Raw genomic sequence first — 27,500 nt, 5'->3', positions numbered from 1 at the left:
GTGCAGACCTGCTAGTGCCTGAACCCCCTTCGTGTGTATATGCAAGCAGAAGATCAAATACGCACGTTAAAGATCCTGTAATCCATGTCAGCGTTCGGTGGGTTATGGAAACAAGAACATACCCAGCATGCACACCCCCGGAAACGGAGTATGGCTGCCTACATGGCGGGGTAAAAACGGTCATACACGTAAAAGCCCACTCGTGTGCATACGAGTGAACGCAGAAGAAGAAGAAGAACGAGAAAGTCTCCCCTTCCCTGTGATTCTGTCTCTCACCACCTACCGTCTTGTCCCCTTCTATCATTTTCTGAACATTTCTCTGACACTGTCTCTTGTCTCACCCAGTCTCTTTACGTGTCTCTATCTGTCTCTGTCGGCCCGTTTGTCTGTCCGTCCGTCTCTGGCTCCGTCTCTCTGTCTGTCTGTCTGTCTGTGTGTCTCTCTCCCTTCCTCCCTCCCTCTCGCTATATCTCTATCTCTGTCTGTCTGTCTGTCTGCGCCCGTCTCTCTCTGTCTCTCTGCCCCTCTGTCTCTGTCTCTGTCTCTCTGTCTGTCTGTCACACACACACACACACACACACACACACACACACACACACACACCTTGTTAAATAGTCCAGTTGGTTCGCTGTTATAGTTATTAGTTTTTCATTAGAAATATGTTATATTGTTATGTTTTTTTGTTTGTTTTTTAAACAAAACTTAAATCAATAATTTCACACACACACACACACACACACACACACACACACACACACACACACACTTTCACTTACTCGTATGCATACACAGTAATCCCCCCCCTTCCCCCTCCTCCCACTCGATTTTTTTCCTTCCCTCGTCTAATATCACTTACAGTGAAAAGACGTTAAACTAAAGAACGAACACACACGTCGTGACTCGCCCCGTAACTCCTCACTCCACCACATGCCCTACCCCGTCCCCCAACCCTCAAGTACGAATGGCCGATGCCAGGTGTGTTTTTTTGGGTTTTTTTTTTTAACCCCTTGACAAATCACTTCCCACGCATTAATAAGATTAGCAAAGACAACACGTTTCTTGCATAGTGCTTAATGACCCCTCTGTCTCGCGCGGGAGTCCCTTGCTTATCATTCGCAATAAAGTGATTGAGTGACGAAGACACTCTGAATTTACTAACAGCATAGAAGGCATCAGCATATCGGCGAACCAAACTCGCCCGATCGAAACAGAACAAAACAGTGGGTATGCTGCAACGCGTTCGAAAGCTGCCAGACAGACAGACAGACCGAACCCTGCACACGCCCTCTTTTACAGAAGACATGCAATTACGAAGAAGAGTGTCTTTACTGGAGTGTTCGGGAAAGGGGGAAGATTCACGATGTCGATTTTCTTCCTGCTTCCTGTCTCAACTGGTTTACGTAGCTAGCCTATAGATCTTCATCCACTGGTTCACGTAGCTAGGCTATAGATCTTCATCCACTGGTTCACGTAGCTGGGCTATAGATCTTCATCCACTGGTTCACGTAGCTAGGCTATAGATCTTCATCCACTGATTCACGTAGCTAGGCTATTACTGACCTAAACTTTCCTCCGAGTTCATTTCCAACTGACTCCCCGAAAATGTATAACCAAAGAAGAAGAAAAAAGAAAGTCTCGGAAGTAGAGGGGGCAGGGAGGAACGAGGCTGTGGGGTGGGGGTGGGGGGGGTATTAAGAAAGTGGCATATGTTGTGGTAGGGTTGAAACGGTATTAGGGGTGTAGGAGAGCAAGGAGTGGGAATGGCGTGTAAGCGGGGCAGTAATGGAATTGGGCTGAAGGAATGGGGGGAGGGGGGAGGGCGAGTGGGGGGGGGGGGGGGGGGGGCATGGTAGCGGGGATGAAGGTGGAGCGGGATGTGTTTTTTCGATCGTGCTGTTTCTCTGGCTGTCGCAATGAAAGCTTCTCTGCCGCGCACGTTTTGGTATTGAACACGGAAGTCAACCGGCTATGTCCCCTCAGTCTGTCGCCGTGCTTTAAAATTTTAAGTATGCCAGTTTTGCTGTCTCTTTCCCTCTGTCTGTCTGTCTCTGTCTCTGTCTCTCTGTCTCTCTCTCTCTCTCTCTCTACTCTGTCGCTTTCTGTCTCTCTTTTTCTCCCCCTCTCTCTTTCTCTCTCTGTGCCTATATATGTCTCTCTCTCTATCTACATGTCTATCTCTCAGTCTAAATAATATGTTCACGCATTTTGTGTGTCACCGTGTCTCTGTGTAAATATGTTAACGCATTCACCGTGGCCATTTCAAAAGGATCTCATGGCCAATGACAAGTGTCCACATCTCTCTCTAGGGTTGTCTGTGTGTGTGTGTGTGTGTGTGTGTGTGTGTGTGTGTGTGTGTGTGTGTGTGTGTGTGTGTGTGTGCCTGCCTCTGTAGTGTTCTCTCTCTCTCTCTTTCTCTCTCTCTCTCTCTCTCTCTCTCTCTCTCTCTCTCTCCTCTCTCTCTCTCTCTCTCTCTGCCTCCCCATATCTATATGCCTTTCTCTGTCTCTGTGTCATCACATGTCTGTCACTTCCCGTCTGTCTGTCTCCAGGTTTGTCTGTCTGTCTCTCTGTCTTGATATATGTCTCCGTTCTTCTTCCCTCTCCCCTCCCCCCCTCCCTCCCGCCCTTGCCTTCTATTCCTTCCTTTCCCGTCTGGCCCACTGACCTGTTTAGGAGTGGAGAGGGCAAATTGAGGAAGTCCTCTCTCAGTCTGCTGCTGCCTGCCTCACCACGAGTAGCAGAAGTAAAGGAAAGGGAAGTGGAGGAAGGAGCTTGGCTGAGAAGCCAGGCAAGATGGAGGGGGTACGGGAGGGGAGGGGAACGGGAGAGAGAGAGGAGGAGGAGGAGGGTCTGGGAGGAAGGGAGGAGCAGAGCCAGGAAGAGAGAAAGGAGGCAAGAAGAGAGAAGAGAGTGATACATGTATATAATATATACGTCTGTCACACCCTTGCGTACACACACTAGTGCGCACGTGCACTCACACAAATACACATCAATTTTTCGTTTACGTCATGCATATGTGATAAATATGCGTCCGTCCTTGGGTGTGAAAACTAGAACCACCACTGCCTTGAAAGAGACAGGGATGCACTTTTCTGTCACATTGTTTGCGCACCACAAGACATGACGAACTTCTCTCCATCTCTTCTGCCCAGGCTCCATCCCCCCCCCTGTCCTCCCCCACCCACCCACCACCGCCTTGTCCCCATGGCTGTGTGTGTGTGTGTGTGTGTGTGTGTGTGTTTGAGTGCGTACATGCGCGCATGCGTGCCTCTGTGTGTGTATATATATATGTGTGTGTGTATGCGCGCGCGCGCGCGTGCGTGCATACGTGCGTGCGTGAGTGAGTGAACACCAGTCTCAAACAATGCAAGTCGGCAGTCTTCTTCACTTGTCGGAAGCAGAGACTCGAGGTCAATGGGCTGTGCACACTAATAGCTGGTACTTCCGTGTGCTGTGTATTGTCAGCATTTTTTTCCTTCTCCAGACACGTCATGTGATGGGGGATCATGGGAGGTGGTTTTGGTGGGTGTTCGTGTGGGGGTTGGTCAGTACAGAGCAACGCCCAGTGTCGGTGGTGGGGGAGGGGGGCCCATGTGGATGTCATTCTTGTGAACGTCCTCAAGCTGTTGGTTGGTTTTGACGTGGAGAAGGAGATTGTTCCCGTCTCATTGTTCATTTGATCTCAGACCTCTTGTCTTCATTGTCTTTGGTTAGTCAAAGCGTACAGTTTCTTGGTTTCTGTTGTTCCTGTTCAATACAGGTCCATAGACATGCTTCCTCAGCATTTGTATGGTTTGACAGTCCTGATATGGCCCTGTGCGGTCGGCTGGACTATAAGCAACAAGAACATCAGTTTTAAAGTATTCAGAGAATCGGTTCACGAGCAGCATCAAGTCCTATCGCTACGTTACCCACTACTGCTGCTTTCGCTACCTCACCCCCCCCCCCACCCCACCCCACCCCCTCATCTCCCACTGCTTGTCCATTATCCCCAACCCCATCATCACCCATGCTAACATCACCCATCCTATAAAGTGTATTGGAATCATGTCGGCGGCACGGCTTTTTATGTTTTTTCCCTTTTGTATCGTTCTTTTGTACTTTCCTGGGTTATGAATCCATCACAAAGAACACGAGTCCCCCTTCCCCCACCCCCTCTTCTCTCTCCTTTCTCTTCGTCCATCCCACTCCCCTAATGTTGCTGAGTTAATTTACGAAAATCAAGTTAATTTACGGAAATCAAGTTAATTTACGGACACCAAATTGGATATAATTTATTTATACTGGTATTGTTATTTATACAAACACAGTGTGTGCATGCCTGCCTGCTGGAGCTGGCTGCCAGCTTTCATGCATGCCTGCGTGATCCGGCTGTTTACTGTCGATATGGTGCATGCACACAGTGCATGTCTGTTTCCAAGAATTATGATGGCTGCACACACACGAACACAAACACACACACACACACACACACACACACACACACACACACTGGCAAACCACAAACACACCCAACCAAACCAAACAATCCCGTAATGGTCTGAATCATAACTCACGCAGCCAATGGCCCAGTGCCAGTCAAGTAAAGATGTTACGTTGCTTAATTTTGCGTGTCGGCTTCATGTGACGTGCAGTACTGTGACTGCACCCATCACCCAGTCTGTGGGGGCGGGGGAGAGGAGGGATGGAGAGCAGAATGTGGGTGGTGAAAAAAAAGTAAATCAAGCTTGAAATGTACAGGAAGTGATGGTGTGTGTGTGTGTGTGTGTGTGTGTGCGTGTGTGTGTGTGCGTGTGTACTTGAGCTTGCAGTCTCTGTCGTTCTCTTGCGTCACACGAACTTTCACTTGTCTGTGGTAGTTTGGGCCAAACGGTGCCGAGATTGTTACACTTTGTGGAAACGACAACCTTCAGGTGTAAGTTCTTCTCTCCTTCTTCCTGTCATTCTGCTGACAACGCCAACAGCAACACCACACCACAGTTTCGTGCAGAGAAGAGACCTGCACACTGTACACCCACAAGATGGCGGACGTTCGATCAAGGCCCAGTACAATAACCAAGTCCTCTCCCCAGCATTCTTCAATAACTTATTGATGCTGTCTGCTATCTCCTGGGCGCTTCCCTGTCCTGGCGTGAGCTTCATTTCCACCTGTGTCCTGTGAGGGTCTGATGAGCAGAGGATGGCCATGGCTGGAATTATTTAGTGTTCTGTTCGGGAGGGGGGGTGGGGGGGTGACGGTTAATGGGTCAGGCAAGGTGGGTGGGGGTGTAGGAAAGGCGGTTGATTAAAGTGTACATGTATGTCTACAGACGTGCGGATCTCTACATTGTGTGTCCGTGTGTGAGTCGGTCTTGCCGAAGGGTGGACTTGAATAACCAGACGGTTGGTGGAAGTGGCGACGTGCTGACAGACGGAAAGCAAAAACTAGAAACATATTGCCCACATGATGGACACACACACACACGCACACACACACACACACACACACACACACACACACACACACACACGCACGCACACACACACACACACACACACTCACTCACTCACTCACTCACTCGCACACACACACACGTACACACACACACACACACACACACACACTCACACACACACACACACACACACACACACACACACACACACACACACACACACACACACACACACACACACACACAAGGTCATCCAGTAATTGCAGGTAAACTATTTTTCTGTTGCCCAACATCATGATATAAACGTGATATCATGAATGTCACTCCCTCTATTACATGCATACCGTGCCGTGTCGACAAACCAGATTTTAACGCTTCGTTCCTTTCAATCGACGTGAACGTCTTTCTGTTGGCTTTCAAAGCCAGGTCAGTAGTGTGAATTGCGAAAGCAGTAGAAAAGGAGTTCAGGTGAAGTGTGGTGCACAAAGCCAGTGACTTCACCACTGCCTGTCTCAGTGACTGAATGATGCATTTCAACTTCCCGGTCCTTCTGCCTCACATAAACGTCTGTTCACTTTCAAATGATGATAGAAGTAAAGGGCTCGGTTGGATAATCACCTAAAGGTGCTGACAGGCTAACCGATCCTTTTCATGCGCTTGAGCATACGACGTGTTATGATCGTGTGGAGAACTGTTCGTTTTGCACGGATGGTATGAATGAGCGCCAGAGATCTTCCACAGGAGACCGGGGTGAAACGGTTGGTGTTTCTGAGAGTCTACGACAGGTATGACGCGGGACACAGGTATTGGAAAATCGAATGGGTGAAATGGAGAACGGAGAGACAACAACCTGCAGCCAATGTGCATTGCTTCTTGTTGCCGTTGATGTGACTGCAGTACTGAGCTGTGTTGACGTGGATATCTTCAGAATGTCGATCAGGGGGACACGGAAATCCGAACCTCATGTCGAACCAGCTTAGGGTTGTATGTGCGCGCACGCACGCACACGCACACACATACATACATCCAAACCGGCCGTGCGTCACATTGATCTCAACAACAGGATTACATGGCTTTGACCATGATGTATTGCATGCACCACGTGACGTGCAAGACGAAACACAAGGTAACACGATTTATTTTATAAAAAAAAAAGAAAAAAAAAAAAAAAAGGAATGGCCGGCAGGACGGTTGGAACAGAAGCAGCTTACGGTGTCACACACCTTCAAGCACAGGATTATGTGTCTGTGTTATTTTACAGACTGCAGTCTGTATCCCATGGTAGTTCACGCCATTGCACTGTGTTACAAAGCTTTGTTCCTGCTCATTTACGTACACCAATGGAAAACTTGTGCATTCCGTTTGGTATCAGGCTCGCTTCTGTTAACATCGATTTGATATTTGATGCCTAGACATCGCTTCGATCTGTGGTATTGATAGACTGGTTGATTCTTCTCCTTCATTGTTCGTGGGCTGCAACTCCCACGTTCACTCGTATGTTCACGAGTGGGCTTTTACGTGTGTGACTATTTGTACCCCGCCATGTAGGCAGCCATACTCCGTTTTCGGGGGTGACTGGTTGATGAATTAAGTGTTTGGTTTTTGGCTTCGTTGTTGAATGAATGATTGATGGATGGATCGGTCAGTCAATCAGTCAAGATGGAGGGGAGGAGGGAGGGAGGGAAACAAAGCGAAAGGACGACAGATGAGGAGTGAGTGTCACAACCCTGTGGTGTCAAAACGCGGCCACCAGTTACGCTCCATGGACCAACCAAGCGAGCAGCACCAGCAATTAGGAACAGCCGATTAGCCGCTGTAATGACAGCTGCCGGTCAGTCAGTGGAACCCGCTAGCAGGCAGCCAAGCGAAGGGTTCTGCCACCAATGAAAGGCGGGGGAAAAGAACGGGGGGGGGGGGGGGGGGTGCTAGTACCCCCCCCCCTCCTTCCCCTACCCAGACCCCTGGCCATTCCATGCCAGTGAATGTTCCCACGGGGTGTTCGCTGGAGCCTGTTCAAGTTTATGGGAGTTCCTCTCGCGTGACGGACCATAACTGGAATTTGAATGGCTCATAAACCTGTCTCTTCCACTTCCTGCTTGAGTGGTGGGAGACCCATTTTGGTCAGCGTTTAAAAAAAATGTAACGTCTCACCCCTCCGCCACCAGCGACTCCCATACTCGTGCTAAATAGAATGTCCGTTTCGTTTCCTTCATGCACACCCGTAACCCCCTCCCCTCCACACATTTCTACTTTGATTCTGGTGCCCTGCCTCCCGCGCGCAAGGTTTCTCTCTGTGTAGAGTTATTATTTTTCTCTCTGATAAAAAAAAAAAAAAGTTCATTTCAATACATGTTGTCACTTGTTCTTTTTCAGGGCGAACTCTTCCAGCACATGTACAAGATATCAATCATTCTTCCAAGTAAGCCGGACTGTGGCTGACGAAAGGTTTGCTAAGACAGCATAAAACGAACAGCAAAATATCAGCCATGGGCATTGCATTCATATTGCCGGGACATGTTGGTCTGCTCGAGCTTGAGGACTGAAGTCCGCACTATGTGTGTGTGTGTGCCCACCATGTGGAGGAAATGGATACGTTTATCTCTGTTGCTGCAGCAGGCATGACTTAGAACTGCGTAACATCACTTCCCAAGCACTTTCCGTTCAGTCTGCCGCATTTGGCTAGTTTGCTTGCTTGCTTGCTTGCTTCCTTGCTTGCTTGCGAGAGAGAAGAGAGAGAGAATGTGTGTCTCTGTGCGTGTGTCTCTGTGTGTGTCTGTGTGCATGCACGCAGAACCAGTGTGGCAGTCATCTGATTTTGTCAAAGATAAACATCTGTTCCTCATCTTGCCTTCCAGTGCCATGATTTTCAAGTGAAACCAACCCAGGGTTTGACAGCTATATATGTAAATGATTTTGCTGGAACTTGTGGGTTCGTGTGTATGTGCGTTGTATGTTTGGGTGGTGCGCGTTAGAGAGAGAGAGAGAGATGAGGAGGAGGATTATCAAGTCAGTTGTTCGGCAGACACTTTTCAGACTTATTCATCAAATATCATCTTTGCTTTAAAACCTAGTTGGGCGTGACGCGAGGATTCATGAATGAGAGCGGAAATAGCATACTGAAAATCTTGAAATCTGAAAGAAAAATCTGTCTGGCGCAGTGATCAGACACTGAGAAGTTCATGGCTCACAACGAACTTGCAAATAAACTACCTCCATGCGTGCAAATAAACTACTTCCATGAGTAAAGACGAATGGTTTTGCCAGCGTTGGACCCTGACGATACTACTTTCCGCCAGACTGAACAAATTTCAGCATCATTTTGCCTCCATCGTTCTATCTTACCCGTTCCCGCGAATTTCCCCAGTGTCGACAGCAATGTTATCAAAATGTAGCGGCAGAGGGAACAGGTTTCACGGCCCAGTTTATGTCCCGATCAGCATGAGTTGGTTGCTTGCACTTGCGCTTGGTTGGTTCGGTTTGGTTCTTTTTTGTTGTTGTCAGAAATGTTGTCCCTGCGATCAGTGACATATCAGTGAACCAGTGAAGGCAATGATTTCACGTCAGCAGATAGTGAATTCTTGTTAGTATGCAACTTTTTTTAACTTTGTTACTTTATCAGTGTTCAACTGACTGAAGTATCGATGGATGGCCACACATTTACTGATCAACAAGGGAACTGTATAGGTGCATTGTTTCATACATACGTTCATGTTTACTGAAAGTAATCTGCCTGTATGAGACAGAACTAAACGTGACCCGTTTTTAACAGTATGTTACATGGAAAACCTTAACTAAATTTGCCGAAACAGTTGAACAGTATTATTTGTGAAGAAGAACATGCACGTGTAACACCGGATGGAACTGTTGCAAAACTTGTTGCTGGACCATTGTCCTGTTGGACTGAATGCATTAAAATCTCTGAAATATATCTAGTTAGTAAGTTAGGGAGCTTGAAAGTTTATTGAGCTACAGAGAGAGAGAGAGAGAGAGAGAGAGAGAGAGAAATTCATCATCGGTTCTCTGTATCTCAGTGAACTGTGTACCAGTACTAGATACTCACAAGCACTGTTGATGTTGGAAGGAAATTATCTGACACCGAGGGAAGTAATTAAGTCTCGCTTCGACCAGTCCTTGGTCTATCGTTCAATTACAGGTAAAGCCCGTGTCAGACTGCTCAATTATCTCCATCTTTAGAAATCGATACGTGTGACATCTCCCCGAACGAGCCTCTCGCTCTCCCTCTCGACCTGTTGCCGAAAATCATTTCACTGACATCAGAGGGGGAGCTTGCCAACTTGTCTCGACCCAACATGGGTCGGAATTACTCAAAATGGAAGAACAATGAGGCATGATGAAAGCCAAGAATTACTCACATTGCACTTAGCACTTCCATTGCGATGCTGTTCACCCGCGCGCGACACCATCCCTGCCCCAACAGTTTGCTTTCATCAGCTTTGCTGAGATGGATGGGTGACTGTATCTCCCACTCCCCTCGTCACGGGTATTCCCGTCAGACAAACGATACGAGGCGCGTGTCGACAACTTCATTTCCTTACCATCCACCCGCTCACCCACCCCGCTTTGCACTGTCTCAGTGACGCAGCGATCCGCTGGCATTTACCGTGAGGTGTAGTGGTGGAGGAAAGGAAACGGGGGAGTGAGGGGGCGGGGGGAGGGGGGGGGGGGGCTGACATTAGAGATGTCGGAATGAAATGGTTGTGTGTGCCCAAGATGGAGCGCTTGATTGCTGTGCGGTCTGGTGCAAGTCGTTGAGTAACTGCAGGACGCCGTCCACAAGGGAGCCTCTGGAGTCTCTCTCTCTCTCTCTCTCTTGATGAACAATGATTGCGTTTTATCTGTTTGCCTCATTTGCACATAGACCTTATAGTTGTACATTTCTTTGTGAGCGCTCGCCTTGTCTTTCGTACTCAAGTGGAGTGAGCGCGAGGAAGACAGATGGACAAAACGAAACGTGACTCCTATCGCAACGATAAGCAGAACTGAATCAAGAAAAAAAACATATGCATGGAAATAATAGAAGTGTGTGTGTGTGTGTGTGTGTGTGTGTCTGTGTGTGTGTGTGTGTGTGCGCGTGTGTGTGTGCGCGCGGACGGCCTGCGCGTCGCGTACGTGTATGTGTAAAACGTGTATGCGGGAAGAGGGAATGGAGCCAATGATGGCGGCGTGCCGAGCGGGCCAGCCTTTCCAACATTGAACGTTGCCTGAACTCCCAGCACGAGTCCTTCATAAAATACCTGCCAAGTCAGCTTCTGGGAAGTCAGGTGCAACATTGAGTGAGTTATCTCACCCCCTACCTCCATGAGAGAGAGAGAGAGAGGGGGGGTGGGTGGAGATGGGGGCAGAGAATCTGTGTTCGTATGTAAAATGGTTGTGGCTTGCACATTTTGCGTGCGCCAATCAGTGTTCTTTGAGGGAGAGAGAGATAGAGAGAGGTGGGAGGGGCTGGGGGGAGATGGGGGCAGAGAATAATGTGTACGTATGTAAAATTGTTGTGGCTTGCACATTTTGTGTGTGCCCATCAGTGTTCTTCGGGTTTTTGGGGAGTGTTTGCAGGCTTGCGTTTCGAAACTTCAACCGTTCAATACGTACACGTTTAACACACACACACACACACACACACACACACACACACAAAGAACGCGGTAGCCTCACGGTACGTTCATAACCTAGTCAGACGAGTAGAACAGAGCACTCAGATCAGACCCAATGCAGGGAATTAGCTGAAAGACTCGCGCGTGCGTCAGCATGGGTATCAATATTGGTAACATGTCGTTATGATTGGAGATTGATTACCCCGTTGTCATTAGTACTGTAATATATCGCAATGCTTGGAGTTAACAACGTCATAGCCACAGCATGTAATATATCGCAATGCTTGGAGTTAACAACGTAATAGCCACAGCATGTAATATATCGCAATGCTTGGAGTTAACGTCATAGCCACAGCATGTAATATATCGCAATGCTTGGAGTTAACAACGTCATAGCCACAGCATGTAATATATCGCAATGCTTGGAGTTAACAACGTAATAGCCACAGCATGTAATATATCGCAATGCTTGGAGTTAACAACGTCATAGCCACAGCATGTAATATATCGCAATGCTTGGAGTTAACAACGTAATAGCCACAGCATTTTAGGGTCAGTTATATATACTGCGTGCTGAGTTTAAGTGTTTAGACGATGATGGTGTTGGTGGGTACCATCGGCCAGGAAGGTGGGAAGGATGGGGGCAGTCAAATGGTTGGCCATAACTGCCAGTGGCGTACTTTAGGGGTTAAGGGCTGGGTCTGGATGAGGAAGAAGTGCCTGCTGAACTTGATGTTCACCATAGTGGGGCTCTTGACAGCCGTGATTGGCCCGCTTGACAGGCTGTGGTGATGGCTGAGAGTGGTGACACTAGTCTGACCCACATTATCACTGGAACAGGCATTGTTTTGTGTCAGAGAGAGAGAGAGAGGAGAGAGAGAGAACGCTGTCCCAAGAGGTCTAGCGAGGTCTACAGAACATCTATTTGAAAAATTAGCATTGTACACTGCTATATACGCAGAAGATTAAAACAAGTGCACAATATTTTGTATATGATGTGCCTGGGAAAATGTATTCGAAACGATTAGCTCTGCATCTGCTAAATACGCGGAAGATTTAAAAACAAGTGCACAGTATTTTGTATGTGATGTGCTTGGGAAAATAATGACCTAACAAGGAGCACACCACGAGTTCCTTAAGAGTCTGAATGGTACTGCTTCTTCCATAGCGGTGGTTTTGTTCTGGTTGAACAGAAGAAATGGGGCGTGTGTGGGTTTAGCTGTCAAATCAGAACAGTTATACTTAATGTTTATACTTTTTGTGCCTGCTGTACAAATATCCTTTGCATTTCACCCACCAGAAAGTCCAGCTGCCAACCGTTCATTCACTCTTGTGGTGTGAAGCTGGGAGTCGGACGAGTGTCCAGTTTGGGGATCAGATCTTGAGTTCTTGCATCCAGGCAGATGCTTTTAACCACGGGACCACTACTGCACTTAGTGACGTCTAGGGATTGAAGCAAACGGACCGAGCACAGCAGGACAGTGCGGGCACAATGAAGTATTCCCTTTCCAGTCCAACGGACAAGGAGTGGAGCCTACCTGAACCGTATAAACACCTGGGCGTGCGACCCCTCCGATATATGAAAGCACCCACATGACCACCCCCAACTTCTTATTGCAATACTATTGCTTTCCAGCGTTTTGGTTAAGATCAAAGTGTAGAATTCTGATCGGAATCATCTTCTTCTTCTTTTCCCTTCAGTCCGTGAAGAGTCATTGGGGCGCAGCAGAGAAGAGTTGTTAACTAGGTTCGCTGAGGTCTGTTGGTTGTGTGTCAAAGCCTGGGTCTCTGCAAGGTGTTTCCCTGTCTGTACTGCAATGTGTCAGTTCATCGTTTTTGTCGGTCTTCCCCTCCGTCTCCCTCCCTCAACAAGACCTTGGAGGATTGTTTTAGCTTGGATAATCGATCTTGTTACCTGGCCAAACTGATGTTCAGCAGAATGGGAAAGGTAAAAGGCGGCGTCTTCCTGACATTGATGGCCTACGTTCGGCAGCTCATCGCCTGATGACATAGAAATTGCCAAAACAGTGTACGGGAAATGGTGTTTGCATAGCTAAGTGGGCAAAGAGAGAGAGATTTGGGGCGGGATTGCAAATCTTTTTTTCCCCACTTTTTCAAATTTCATTTTGTAGTTTATGTATGTCTGATAGTATGTTCGGCAACTCATCGCCTGATATAGAAATCGCCGAAACAGTGTACGGGAAATGGTGTTTGTACAGCTAAGTGGGTTGTGCGCTGAGCTGGCGCCGAGAAGGTGATGCGTTCAGTTCCCGCCTGGAGTCCAGAATACCTGGTCTTCTGGTTTACGTAAGTGAAGTGTTGGACAGGTCCTCTCCCCAGCCGCACGTTCCCTATCGATAGTTATCCCCGCGCGGTGTCGACGTGAAACCTGAAGTTAACCAGTGGGACATGGTGGGGGAGGAAAGAAAAGAGAAAATTAGCATCAGTGAGCACAGTAGATGCAGTGCATGCTGCTGCGTGGTGACACAGATGCTGTGCTGTAAACGTAGATGTGAAATCACGCCACAAAGTGCCAACACACAGAGAACACTTACCTCACGAGCACTCCCTCCTTGGCCCTTGCCAGCGTTTCAAGAGGACAAAGTGCCTGTACTTGCACTGACATTGAACGGTTTATTACTGCATGCTATTACACTGTGTTGCTCTCTTGTGTCTTACTAAAGTCTTACTTTGGCCAGTCCTTTGAGCGTAATTAAGCGAACAGACTAAAACTAAAAGTACATTCTGTGGTTGGTTGACATTCTTGATGCAGACGAGCATGACCTTTACCTCTGATAAACAAGTGGCTTTTCTGGATTGTGAAGAAAATGCTGCTAACGAGAACGTAACTCTGTTCGTTTAGTCTGGGGACTTCTACATAATGACTGTCTGGAAACTTTCCAGACAATGCATACGATATGTGCACTTTTGCTTTTTCTGTTGAAGCGAAAAAGGTAGAGAATGTTAGCTGACAGTACGCTGGGATTTCTTCTTTTAGTGAGCGGGGGAAGAAGGTAGCTTGATGGCTTCACGATCAAACTCGAGAGTGCTCCCCTTTCTCTCCGTCTTGCTGGGAGATGGACGAGAGATGATCAAGACGAGTGACGAGTGATGACGAGTTAGATGATATCGACAAGCTGGCACTCACATTCAGAGCCGATGAGCTGTGTCAGGGGCATCGCGGACACACTTTGGTTCCTCACTCATGCGGTTCACCTTGTGGGGACACACACAACCGTGCTCTCGTTGCCGGTTTGTACGGATACTTTTACCTGTCCATCCATCCGCATCTTTGCGTGTCTTACATGAAAACCTTCCGTATAAAGTACGTTCTCCATCTCACCCCCTCTCTCGCTCTGTGTGTGTATTTGTTCCCAACCACACCACCTCTCCTCCCTCGTTTTTTTTTCTTATGTCAATGGAATGATTGTATATTTGCGTATGTGTTGTGTAAACACGGATATTTCATGCACCCTCGTCTTCTTCCCGTGTGTGAATGTGTGTGTCTGTGTCTGTGTCTGTGCGTTTGCATGCATACTTGTGTTTGTATGCGTGCGTGTGTCAATGGGGTGGATATTATAGAAATAAATGGTGTCTGAACGAGCTAACCCCCACCCTCCCCCCCACACCCCACACCCCCACCCACGTGATTATATTAGTTCTTTTTCTCTGTCGCACACAGGCGTGGACGTGTCGGCGAACCAGGAAGAAGAGAGCGACAAGGAGATCTTTCAGATGGAGTTTGACCCGCCGAGCGGCAAGTGGGCCTTCCGCACAGTGGACAACAAGTACTGGTCACTGGAGGACTCGCAGGGCGGCATTCAGGCCGACAGCACAGACATGTGAGTGTTGAGTCTTCCCCACCTGCTCGATGGAGTGGAGTTTTGATAACGAACCTGTTGTCTTCACGCCCTCACGATCAGGTTGTTCAGGGTTAAGGTCTTGATCCACGCTCTCGAGTTCTTCGTGCATTTCTTTGCTGTGAATGTGATCATCGGTGTGTGGGAAGGAACGTGGCTATGAGTGAATAAGTTGTTTTTTCTCATTGTCTGGTCTGTTTGTGTCTGTGCCGGTTTCATTTTTTCTTCTCCTCGCTTTCTAATTCATTCCTCTCTCCTTCACCCTTCCTGCCCCCCGCAGACCCCCCCCCCCCTCTCTCTCTCTCTCTCTGTCTCTGTCTCTCCCTGTCCCTCTCTGTCTCTGTCTCTCTCTGAGCGATCGCGGTAGTTTGGCATGCATGTATGACTGTTATGATCAATTAGCATATACATGTATTGGGTGAGACTGTTGGGTGACATTTAAAGTAATAGCTACCATGGTGTGCGCATATACTGCGTGCAGCACACTCGCGCTCACACACACACACACACACACACACACACACACACACACACACACAAAGAGAGGAGAGAGAAAGGGAGGCATGAGCACGAGACAAAATGAGATCAGACATTGCTTTCAACAAACAGGCATTAACACAAATCCGGTGTGACTCGGGTTTTTAGAACATGATTGCCGGGGCGACAGTGGCAGGCAGGAAATCGAACGGCAGTTGCCGTTAGTAAATGACATCATCGACTAAGTCTTGTCGAAGGCAAAGCAAACTAAGGCTATGAAAATGCCACTACCTTGAGAACCCAAGGTATCCAAAACTGGGGTTTAAACCTGCTGATGTTTAGAGTCGCAGTCGTCAATCGTGGTCTTTTATCACCAAAGTTGATGTAAACAGTGTGTGTGTGGTGGGGGGGGTGTGACGCGCATGCCTGCCTGTCTATTTGTCTGTCTGTCTGTACCTTCTTATCAATCTATTATTTGTTTTGTTGTGTGTATGCTTGTCTGTCTGTCTATCTGTCTATATCTGTCTGTCTGTCTACTTATCAACCTGTCAGTCTGTCTGTCCGCGTCTTCATATCAGTCTGAGACAATCATTTCTATTTGTCTATATTTATTTTCTATGTATCGGTGTTTGTCACTATCATTTGGATCTGTAACAATATGATATTATGTCTATGTCTGTCGGTCTGTCTAATATTATATATATATATATGTGTGTGTCTCTCTCTCTCCCTCTGTGTCAAGGGGCAAAGGCCTCTACTGAATAAACCATTCGTACTCTCGAATTCTCTCTCTCTCTCTCTCTCTCTCTCTCTCTCTCTCTCTCTCTCTCTGTATGTCTGTGTGTACTCATTCCTTTCTCATTCTTTCTCCCCCCCTTCCCTCCCTCCACCCCCAACCCCACACCACCCACACCACCCAACAGCGGACCCCGAACGCTGTTCGAGCTGGAGTGGCAGGAGGATGGCAGCGCCACGCTGAAGGCAGCCAACGGCAGCTACGTGTACAACAAGCGCACGGGCAGCCTGGTGGCCTCCAGCGACGCCGTGGGCGACAAGGAGCGGTTCATGGTGCAGGTGGCCAACAGACCCATGCTGGTGCTCAAGTCGGACCACGGCTTCGTCGGCTGCAAGCCCGGCCCGCCCAAAACGGACGTCGTCTGCAACCGCGCCGTCTACGACGTCATCCACGTGGAGAGCGTGGCTAAGGAGCCCGGGGTGTACTTCCTGAAAGGTGAGGGGTGTGGGGGTTGGGGGGGGGGTGTTGTTGTTATTGTTGTTTTGGGTTGGGGGCTGGAGCGGGAAGTGGGTTGGGTTGTTGTTATGGGTGGTTGGGTTTGGGGGGGTGGTATAGGGTTGGGTTGTGGGCGGGGGATTTGAAGGGGGGGGCGGCACGCACGGACACACGCACGCACAAACACACACACACACACACACACACACACGTTCTCCCGTCATTGTTCCGGAATGAAAATTGTTCAACATCATTGCCTCCAAGAGAGGATTAGGCGTTCCGATCAAGGAGCACTGATCAGGGACTGTTATTCTTTTCGGGTCGATTACCTTACGAACGGAGCCCGGAAATCAGCCGTGCGATTATTCTGATCAGAGCGAGAAAAAGCCGGCTTTAATCAGATACCTGGTTACTAGGAAAGTGTAAGATGGGGGACGGGCAGACTGAGTGGGGGGTTGGGGGCTTGAATGAGAGAGAGAGAGAGAGAGAGATCTATTACCCTTCATTCTGAAACCAGGTCACACGCGCACATTACACGTGCATACACCCCCACACATGTCAGTGTTGTCGAAGAGTGGGCGGTTCAGAAAGTCACGCGTTACACGATTAAAAAAAAAAAAGAAATTATTTTTTTAAATTCAGTTCTCTGGTGAATGTTGCTGAAGGCTGGAAGAGAGAGAGAGAGAGAGAGAGAGAAAGAGAAATCCATTTTGTATTCGTCAGCTGTCCCCAGATTTATCTGCCTTTCCAATACAAATTGGTAGCTGGCGACTGTTCGTTGTTTGGGCTTCCCCCTCTCCCCCCCTCCACCCCCCACCCCCACCCACAAACATTAATTGGCTACCGACATGTTTGGAAGCAGGGTAGTCACAGTTGGCTCTGTGGAGAGAGAGAGAGAGGGAGGAGTCGGGGTGGGGGGGAGGGGGTTGGAGGCGGCTGCAGGCTGGCGTTACACAGAGAGAGAGAGGGAGGAAAGTGTGTTGCCCAAGTTGAAAACCCTTTCCGCGTCCGCTTTTCACGCTGGTAACGGTGCACTGGCACGTTAAATATCCAGTATTCTGTCGTTGGTTGTTCACTGGAGCATGAAGCCACTGTCTGTTCCTTCACTCTTCTTCGCTCGAAGGACTGCTTTCAGTCACAGAGTAGGGATAGGGATGGGAGGGGTGAGGGATTTGGGGGAGCGGCGTAGGACCTAAAACCCTTACTTATTCTAAAACTCACATCCTCTCCGCCTCCTCCCCGCCTTCCTCCTACTTTTCCTTCTTCTATTATTATTATTTGTTCTCATTATTTCTTCTCCTTCTTCTTATTATTATCATTATTATTTGTTATTACTACCATCATCATTATTATTATGATGTTTTTTTTAATTTTATTCTTATTAGTATCTATTGTTAATTTCCGGTTGAAAAACCACCGAGGCAACCATGTGTTTCGTTCTGTATTGTCCATGTGTTCTGTGTGGCTTGTTTAGGATTAAAGAGGCTATGCCAGTCTTGAATAAAATCTAATTTGTGTTTGCACATTTCTTCTTTCTTTGCTGCTGTGTGCACATGTCAAATGATCGGTATCTATTGATGACTTATGGTATTATTATCATCACCTTTCATGTTTCAGCCAGCAACGATCAGTACTGGTCAGTGAGGGATGACGGCAGCGTGGTGGCTGACGGGTCCAACAAGTCCAAGTTCCAGCTGCAGGTGCGCGACAACCGCAAGCTGACCATCCGCTACCTGGCCGGCCCCGACAAGTACTTCTACATCAAGGGGGAGCAGAATGGACTCTTCCGAGCCACCGCCGAGCAAGTGGATTCGTCCGTTCTGTGGGAGTATTAGTGACGTCTATCATGGACATCTCCAGGACCGTCTTTGACCACCGTTTCACCCGTGACATGTCAGGACATATCTATGTATCTATCTCCATGGAGACGGGGGTGCGGGTTTGGGGGGCCGGGGGGGAGACTGTCTTGGTCGGGGTGTCAGGTGAAAGATCTGTGTAGTGCTGACCACCTGCTGAGGGGGGAAACATCTTTGCAAACTGTTGTAAAATCATGTGACATGCGGAATTTTCTGGGAAGAGAACTTGCTGAAATTTGACCGTCATTCTGGAAAATGTGAGTGCAGTATCTTGGTTAGGTGTTTTCTCTTCCTCGTTTTTATGTAAGTCTGTGGGTTTTCTTGCGAATTGAAGACATCAAGTTGAAAACTCTGCTTAGTGTTTGAAGTCAAAAAGACCTGTATTTTATACATTTCATCGTCAAAAACGAGATGCGGATAATGTGAAACAATGAGGAACGACTGATCACATTTATCTGCCGTAGCTTCAACGTGGCTGCAAATGATATTGTCCAGATCAATGCTTCAACGTTTTATCATGCTTCCAAGCATCAATCAAGTTACTAAGAATTGAACTGTCTTGTAACCGGCATACCAAAGTCCGTGGAAGCGGAAACATGTATTGTCAATGTGACTGGACATCATTCCTACAAAATGTTTTGTACGTCCAGAACGTTTTATGCCATGAAGACCAATTACGTAAGTCAAAAATTAATTCTGTTGTGCCAGAAGCTGCTAATCTCAGTATATTTAAGTAAGAGTGTAACCCCTCAAGATGGATTCATTTACTGATATAGTCTGAGGGGTGAACAGAAGGTAACTTAACAGTCCTAACTGATTTCGGTGTACGAAGAACGTTGAATCACATCTTCCGGGTGTTATCTGTTGTCAGCTCTTCATGAACACGTTTCTGCTTTATTATACTAGGAAAAGGAAGCGGAAAAAATATTTCAGTTTCATGTTTTTTGCAGGGTGTGTGTAGAGATTTGGGGGCAGGGAGAGGAGGAGGAGGACATAGACGTAGGAAATGAACAACGAAATAGGAGCCAAAGAAAAGGAAAGGTCATGAGAGAAAGGGAACATGGTTTGCTATCAATGGTATTACAGAACTACTACCCTTTTACTGGGGGGTGTTCTGTCGTTCTTCCACACTCTGAGGCTGGTGTGACCGACAGTATTTCCCATGCAGACTTTTCCTGTCTTTGTGTATCTACATTACTTATAACAAGCTGCAAATGTTTTTTTACGGTTACAAAAAGTCCAATTGTTTGATTAGCAAATGTAAATCTTTTCAATCCAGTCTCTTCGTTCTTCTGATTTGGTAACTTGCTAAAAGAAATATTTAGATATTCAAACTGTGTTGCCAACCAACAGCAAAATATGCTGCGTCCATGTGTTGCTTTTGAAATCCACACCAGTTCTGATGAAGTATTGAGTGTCTTTTGTCTCTCTCATGATCAGACAAATTTCCCCTCACGGGAATTGTGTCATGATTTTTAATTCCATTTTTTTCCCAACCAGAAATGGATATGTGTATATTTTGTTTGTCGATTTCGGTCATGAATGTGATCTGATTGTTTTGTGCGGCAGTGTAGCACATATATATCTATGTACACATACTGCAGGAGTTGATTTCTGTCAACTTTTGAATTCTGGTTCATACCTCCGGCTGCATTGTTGCAAAATTAGGTTCAAGGCACTCAGTGTGTTTGATTCATGTAGGCGTTCTCTGCGAGCACTCACGTGTGCCTCCCTGTGTTCATTATACTGCCTTCAGAATATCTGGCTGACCTTTTTTTCCGCAGTCTGGCTTCTGCCTTTTGCCTCGTTTCTTTCAGTGTGTATTGCAAGCAAAGCTTTTAGCGATTACTGTGTTTGTCTGATAGTTTCTTGTAAAAGTTGTTGTTTTCTGAGGTACATGCTATTCAGGAATGTATGCTGTTGAAACTGTAGAGTGTAGAACAAGTAATATGTATTGGAATTTAAAGATATGTATTTGTGAACCATAGAAAATAACTGTGGTGTTTTACTTTTGTCATGAGGTGTTGTACGTTTACATTTTTTTGTCATTCATGTATTTATAAATGATGTAAATGCCTCGTTGAGTATAAGGTGGCATGTGTCCGTTAAGAGGAGCTTTTTTTTTCCTTTTTTTTTTTTCACCTCGTGCTCATCACGTGTTTTCAGCGTTCCTTGACAGGATTGTGGGCCTGAGACTCAACACGTATACTGCTCTGTTCCAACAGGGACCAAAGTCACTATTGCTCACTTCTGTTTGCTGTAACGTGGATCATTGTGTAACGTTGACATTGATGCTTCACGTGATGGGGGGTGCCTCTTTTGGCATTTGTTTCGACAACATCGTAGGCGATCATACAAAACAACAGCGCACAGTCAGTTGAGCTTTCAGTTGATGAGTAAGAGTCAGATTTACTGTTACATGAAATGTGTGCACGCTTAAACATTTTCTGTTGTATAAATTTAAGGGAAAACGGCATTTTAGATTGTTGAAAACTTGTGATGATGAGAATATTTCATTGCGCTCAAAATCCCACCAGATGCCGACGAGAAATGACATGAGAAATCGACAGGCCCCACAATTAAGAATGTTTGCTGTGTAGAAGTCTTGACTGAACGATCCATTATTATTATTATTATTATCTAGGAGTGGGTTGAGTTTTTTAAGTTTCGTTTGTGTGCAGAATGTTAAGAATGAGAACACAGGGTTTTACCTGAGGTATACTCTAGCAGCACATTGTTGACTGCACCGCCAGCCCCACCACCACTGTGGCCAGCAGTCTTCAGGCCGGGTTTGTCATTTGTCTATATAAGCATCTGTAATAATAGAAACAAATATATGCAACCACGAGTTGTGTCAGTCCAGTCAGGTGGTCACATTAATTAATATGTGAGGCCGGTTATTGCTGCCAGTCTTCGCACCTGATTTGTCAATGAGAATCACCCCACCCCCCACTTCGACAACCATTCCCGACATTATTATCGTGTTTGTGTGTCATTGATGCTGTCTGGTTGCCGACAGAACGGGCTGAACGGATTGCAGACTGGGGAAGGTGGGAGAAATTGGGTCATCGGATCCGAAAGTTGGGTTGTATTTTGCAATTATAGATCAAAGATCTGTATCTCGTCACACATCAGCACCGGCTTTAATCTCTGCATTTACTCGGGTTGATGTATCAGTCACGATGTCCACGCTCCAGACATGAACTTGTGAGCCCTCGAATAAGCGAAAGTGTTTAATATAAAAGTAAAAGGCGCGTGCGGGGTGTGTGGTGTGTTGTACGCTTCTATGTGACTGGTATCGAGAGGTGTGAGAAAGAGAAATGAAATTTTGTGTTGGAACACAAGACGGAATGTGAGCGTGTACGTGTGCGTGAGAGAAAGAGCGATAGAAAGTGAGAGAGAGAGCGCTGGGCAAAGTTCGCTTATCTGCAACATTCATCTGTATGTACAGACCGTTCAAGATGCTTCCAAGCATGACTCGCTTTCTCTGAATCTCTCTATCCATCTCTACTGTTGACTTGTGAAGTGAAGATGGGCGAAGCTCCCAGCCGATAACTGTGGAGCCTGTATTCAAAAGGATTTTCTTGCTTTCTGTTTTGTTTTTCCTGTAAAGAATAAAGGCTTTTGAACTTTTCCACTACGCGTGTGTTTGTGCGAATGTGGTGTCTATGAGTAAGAGAGAGAGAGAGAGAGTAAAGTGAAAGATGAGGCAAGAAAGAAGAGTGCGCATGCACTACAGTCAGCTTACATTGAAAAGCAATACACAGGCATACACACTATTCGCCCCCTTCCTCTCTCTCTCTCTTACACACACACACACACACACACACACACACAAATGACAACAACAACACACACAACTCGCACGCACGCACGCACAACATACACATAAACACACACAAAACATACACGCACACAATCCGCAACACGTATTTTGCCAACGAGGCCAGAGTGGTGTCACCAGCAGGACTGCCACACCCTTCAATGTCTCTCCAGCTGACTTTCCGTTCTTCTCTCTTCCCTGGTCGGCGGGTCCATCACACTGTGTGAATGGCGTGTAGCGCTCCACGACAGACATAACAGTCACATTCCGCGGCCATCCAACATCAATACTGTATGTCCTTCACAAAGGGCAGACACTTATCATTAGGGATGGGACGGACATACACGCGCGCGCGCACGAATGCACACACACACACACACACACACACACAAGCGCGCGCACACCCACAAGTACAGAAATACTTGCAAACACAGACACAGACCGACACGAACTAACGAACGCACACGCACGCACACACACACACACACACACACACACACACACACAAACAATCAAGCGCGCGCGCACCCACAAGTACAAAAACACTTGCAAACACAGACACGGGCCGACACTCACGCACGCACGAACGCATACACACACACACACACACACACACACACACACACACACACACACAGTCGTCTGTTGACGAATCCGAAGACAACGCTGTGCGAAGGAAATCTTTTGACCCAGCTCCGTTACGCCCTCTTTGACTTGGGCAATCATCAAGTCTTGTGCCACGGTAAAAGCCACCGGTTGTCATGGGAACAAGACCATCTATTTCTTCAAAACCATGGTCGCGTGGAGCTGCCGTCGATACAAACCATGTCGGCTGGGACATATTATGAACTCAAGGGTGAACAGAAGTTTATTATCGACAGGGTATGACCATGAGGCAGCAAAAAGCCAAGTTCACGTGAGTGTGGCTGGCCAAACGTGACAAAGGTCCACCAGATGTGAACCATCTGTCTGGATGGCTTTCCTATCGATATTTTATTATTCGTTTGTCCGCGGAAGCAGATCATATTGGTTTGATGAACGCTTTCTCTTCTCATTTTATTCTCTGTGTGTGCCAGTGTGTGTGTGTGTGTGTGTGTGTGTGTGTGTGTGTGTGTTAGTGCACGCAGGTGCGGAAGGGACAATAGTGGTGGGGATACCCTCACTGTTTCTTCAGCCGAATCTCAACTACTACTGCAATTTGGGTCAGACTGAAAACACAGCTAACAATGATTTTATGTGTCCACCCCAACTCTAAGAAAAATGGAACGTCAAAAAACAACAACAACAACAAAACAAAAAACAAAAAAACGACGCAATACATACATAGTGTCAGCTTTAATGATTGAAAATATGTAATATAGTCAGAACTTTTCAACAACGTATTCTTTCTAGTCTGCATAACACAAAGCTTTGTCAGCGGAAAAGACATCGGTCACGAAATCGAGATTATCTTTCAGGTTTTGTTTTCCTGTTTCTTTTCAGCCCTGTGTAGCACACTTTCGGAGAAAGCTCTCGTCATCAATTCTTAATTAACAAAACCACACGCATTTCTTGGAACATCTTATAATCGCAGTCAGCCACTCGAGTGGAATAAAAATGTTATCTTAGACACGCCTTTGGATTTTCCGATCGAGTGTCCAAAATGACTGGCCCTTCGAACTCTTTCGTGTGCTTCAGCTTATATGTCATCGACCGTGTGTGTGTGTGTGTGTGTGTGTGTGTGTGCGTGCGTGTGTGTGTGTGTGTGTGTGTGTGTGCGTGTGTGTGTGAGTGTGCGTGTGTGTGTGTGTGAAACTATCGTTGAGGTCGTTTAGTCATGATGACTAGAAGCCGAGGCGTAGAGAATCTATTATAAATTGTTTTATGCTGCATTGTTGCCATTACATTCCTCCGTGTCGAATAATGATTTTTTTTTTAAATAAAACGTCGTTACTTCCTTCGTTCCCTCCGTCCGTCTCTTATCATGTTCACTTTGTGAGTCACGTAACAGACACAAGTGCACTTAGTAAGCTGTGCTTCAGTCACGCTATTCGGAAAGCACGGAATTTTTGTTTTAGTTGTGTCTGAACTTTGTGGGCCGAAATAGAAACGATTCAAGTTTTTGTGGGATTTTTTGATGGTGGTTTTTTGTTGTTGCTTTTTTTTGGGGGGGGGGGGGGGGGGGTCTCTTCTTTTTTCTTTTCTTTCTTTTTTTTTTTTTTTTTTTTGGTCTAATAATGATCATTATCTAATAATAATTATTGTTATGTCACACAGCATCCTTAACTCGCGCTACTGTGCAATAGGAAAACAACACATGACTGCACAGCGTCCAAGACGCTGGTAAAATGCGTTCATTTTATGATGAACACAAGCCGAGCCCACACAGAAATAAAGAGAAATAAACAATTCATTTTACACAAATTAACTCACGAACAATCCGTTTAACACAAATAAACTCAACTGACGTCATCCAACAGCAAAAATGTCACTCTCACCAACCCTCTGACGTCAGTCAACGCAGTCACCAGACCCGGAAAAAACAAAAAAAAGAAAAACAAAAACAAAAACCGGCCATCAAGTGACAAAAAAGATCAATGGAGCGATACCCAGGACACAAATAGAACAGAAAAAGCCAGCATCACTGACTTCCACAAGGCCTGCCAAAGGACAAGAATGGTATGATCGCTATAAGCACAACTTCGGCGGAGCTGGGAGTAAAAAAAAAAATTAAAATAAAAAAAAAAAAGGTGAAAAAAACAAAAAACCCCAACCCCGTAAAAGAGGCTGCTGCACGTCTGGAATCATTCCGCAATCTTTTTTTTTTTCCCCCTTTCTTCTCCTTTTTTTCCCGCTGCATAGAGGATGAGATCGATATATTGCCTGCACTGTACGTGCATGCATTCGCTCTTGCCTGTGCCGCGACCGCACGCACGCCGAAAGCTCCTGTGTGTGTGCGTGTGTGTGTGTGTGTGTGTGTGCGCGCGCGTGCACAACATGAATAAATACTAATCCAAAGTGAAGCACCACCAGGAAGTTCAGAGCGCGCGACAGGTTCCTTCACCGATCGATCTTCTTTCAGACCCATCCCCAGATCTCTGGAATCCCCGGTTCTGTGCACAGCCGTGCTGGGAAGTTGAAGGAGGAGTTGGGGGAGGGTTAGAAGGGAGGGCGGGGCGAGGGGGGGGGGGGAGGCGATGGGAGTTCTCTGTTCCCACCACTCTGCTGAGTGCTGTCGTTCTTTGATCGTGGCGACGACGGAAATGGCACGCATTGTCACGCCGGGGGAATTGGCCTCGCTGGTGCCAGAAAATACAATTCTGTTTTATTTTTCTTTACCCTAGTGCCCTGCTTTTAGATACACATCTTTCTGTCTGGTGCCCTTTGTAATAACGTCTGTTTTTCCCCCTCTCCAGTGCCCTTTCTGAAAGAAGATACATTTATTTCCTTTCTGTTCAGTGCCCTTTCTGAAAGAAGATACATTTATTTCCTTTCTGTTCAGTGCCCTTTCTGTTCAGTGCCCTTTCTGAAAGAAGATACATTCAGTCACTTTCTGTTCAGTGCCCTTTCTGAAAGAAGATACATTTATTTCCTTTCTGTTCAGTGCCCTTTCTGAAAGAAGATACATTCAGTCACTTTCTGTTCAGTGCCCTTTCTGAAAGAAGATACATTTATTTCCTTTCTGTTCAGTGCCCTTTCTGAAAGAAGATACATTCATTTCCTTTCTGTCCAGTGCCCTTTCTGAAAGAAGATACATTCATTTCCTTTCTGTCCAGTGCCCTTTCTGAAAGAAGATACATTCAGTCCCTTTCTGTCCAGTGCCCTTTCTGAAAGAAGATACATTTATTCCCTTTCTGTCCAGTGCCCTTTCTGTTCAGTGCCCTTTCTGAAAGAAGATACATTTATTTCTTTTTTGTCCAGTGCCCTTTCTGAAAGAAGATACATTCAGTCCCTTTCTGTCCAGTGCCCTTTCTGAAAGAAGATACATTTATTCCCTTTCTGTCCAGTGCCCTTTCTGTTCAGTGCCCTTTCTGAAAGAAGATATATTCAGTCCCATTCTGTCCAGTGCCCTTTCTGAAAGAAGATACATTTATTTCCTTTCTGTCCAGTGCCCTTTCTGAAAGAAGATACATTCAGTCCCTTTCTGTTCAATGCCCTTTCTGAAAGAAGGAGTCTAGCGCCCTTTTAAAAGCAGATGTCAAGTGCTGTTTTTGAAAGCAGAAGTCCCTGACATCCTTTCACAGAATCTTGCCTTGCTGTCTTGCTATTTCAGACAGAAAAACAGAATTCTTATTTATTCTTATTCTTACTGCTTATAGTCCCAGCCGACCGCACATGGCCATATCAGGACTGTCAAACCATACACATGCTTAACCGCGTCAACACAAAACTGTCACAGTTAAAATAAAAAAAAAAAAAACCAACAACACTAAGACAAACCCACAAAACGCAGTTCATGAAACAGTACCCCGACCATTTAGCTCTTGATGGCAAATAAGACTAGACCATGCTGAGGACGCCAGCCCTTCCGCTTTAATCTGTAATCCCCAGATTACAAAAAATCGTAAAAAAGGAGAAAAGCAAACAATACTTCCAAGCCAAACAAAAAATAAATTTAAAAGGCCATGTAGGCAAATAACACTGCAGAATGGGCAGCTAGTGCCAATCTCAGTGTTTACATCTCACTACCTAATCGCCAGAGCAAAACAGCACAGATAGTACACCATAGACTGCGGAAAAGAGAACAAAGTATCAAGGCTTGCTTAAAAAAAGAAAAGGGAATGGACTGGGAAGGCAGAAAAAGGAGACAACAGTGAAGAAAGAAAACAGGCAGAAACAAAGAGAGTGATAGAAAAGAGGAAATTTCTAGCACAGAATTTCCAGAAGGCAGGGATGCTATTTATACTGAAAGACCCCCGGCATTCCCATGGGGGTAGAAGCTACACGTATGCATATCAAGGACAGCTTATGCTTTCTAGGTCTTTGAACAGACAGTCACCTCCCCCTTTATATATATATATATTTTTAATCTTTTTTTCTTCTTAATGAAATGGCAAAAGATTTTGTACAGCGAATCGAAGGTTTCCCAATTATGGCGACGAAGTCAGACCTAACCGCTTGCGTGTTGATTTATAATGACAGGATGTTAGAGTCGCCTCCCCTAACTGTCTGGCTTTCCGGATCTGTCTGGTCATCCAGCCTTCGTTGTGGAGACGGCTGGGTC

At 46.4% G+C, this 27,500-nt stretch overlaps 1 protein-coding gene across 1 annotated transcript in view; it reads left to right on the top strand.

The window, feature by feature from the left end:
- LOC143302160 (fascin-2-like) overlaps nucleotides 1-22,108 on the top strand; it is a 26,590-nt gene extending 4,482 nt beyond the window's left edge. The window contains exons 2-4 of the mRNA XM_076616738.1: nucleotides 14,733-14,892; nucleotides 16,311-16,618; nucleotides 18,236-22,108. Of these exons, the coding sequence (XP_076472853.1) occupies nucleotides 14,733-14,892; nucleotides 16,311-16,618; nucleotides 18,236-18,453 (686 nt within the window). The 3' untranslated portion in view covers nucleotides 18,454-22,108. The remainder of the gene's footprint in view (nucleotides 1-14,732; nucleotides 14,893-16,310; nucleotides 16,619-18,235) is intronic.
- The last annotated feature ends 5,392 nt before the right edge of the window (nucleotides 22,109-27,500 follow it).

Source organism: Babylonia areolata, chromosome 1 (genome assembly GCF_041734735.1).
Source record: "Babylonia areolata isolate BAREFJ2019XMU chromosome 1, ASM4173473v1, whole genome shotgun sequence".
Taxonomy (NCBI): domain Eukaryota; kingdom Metazoa; phylum Mollusca; class Gastropoda; order Neogastropoda; family Buccinidae; genus Babylonia; species Babylonia areolata.
Note: the sequence above shows the minus strand (reverse complement) of the source record. Positions and strands in the feature narration are given on the sequence as shown.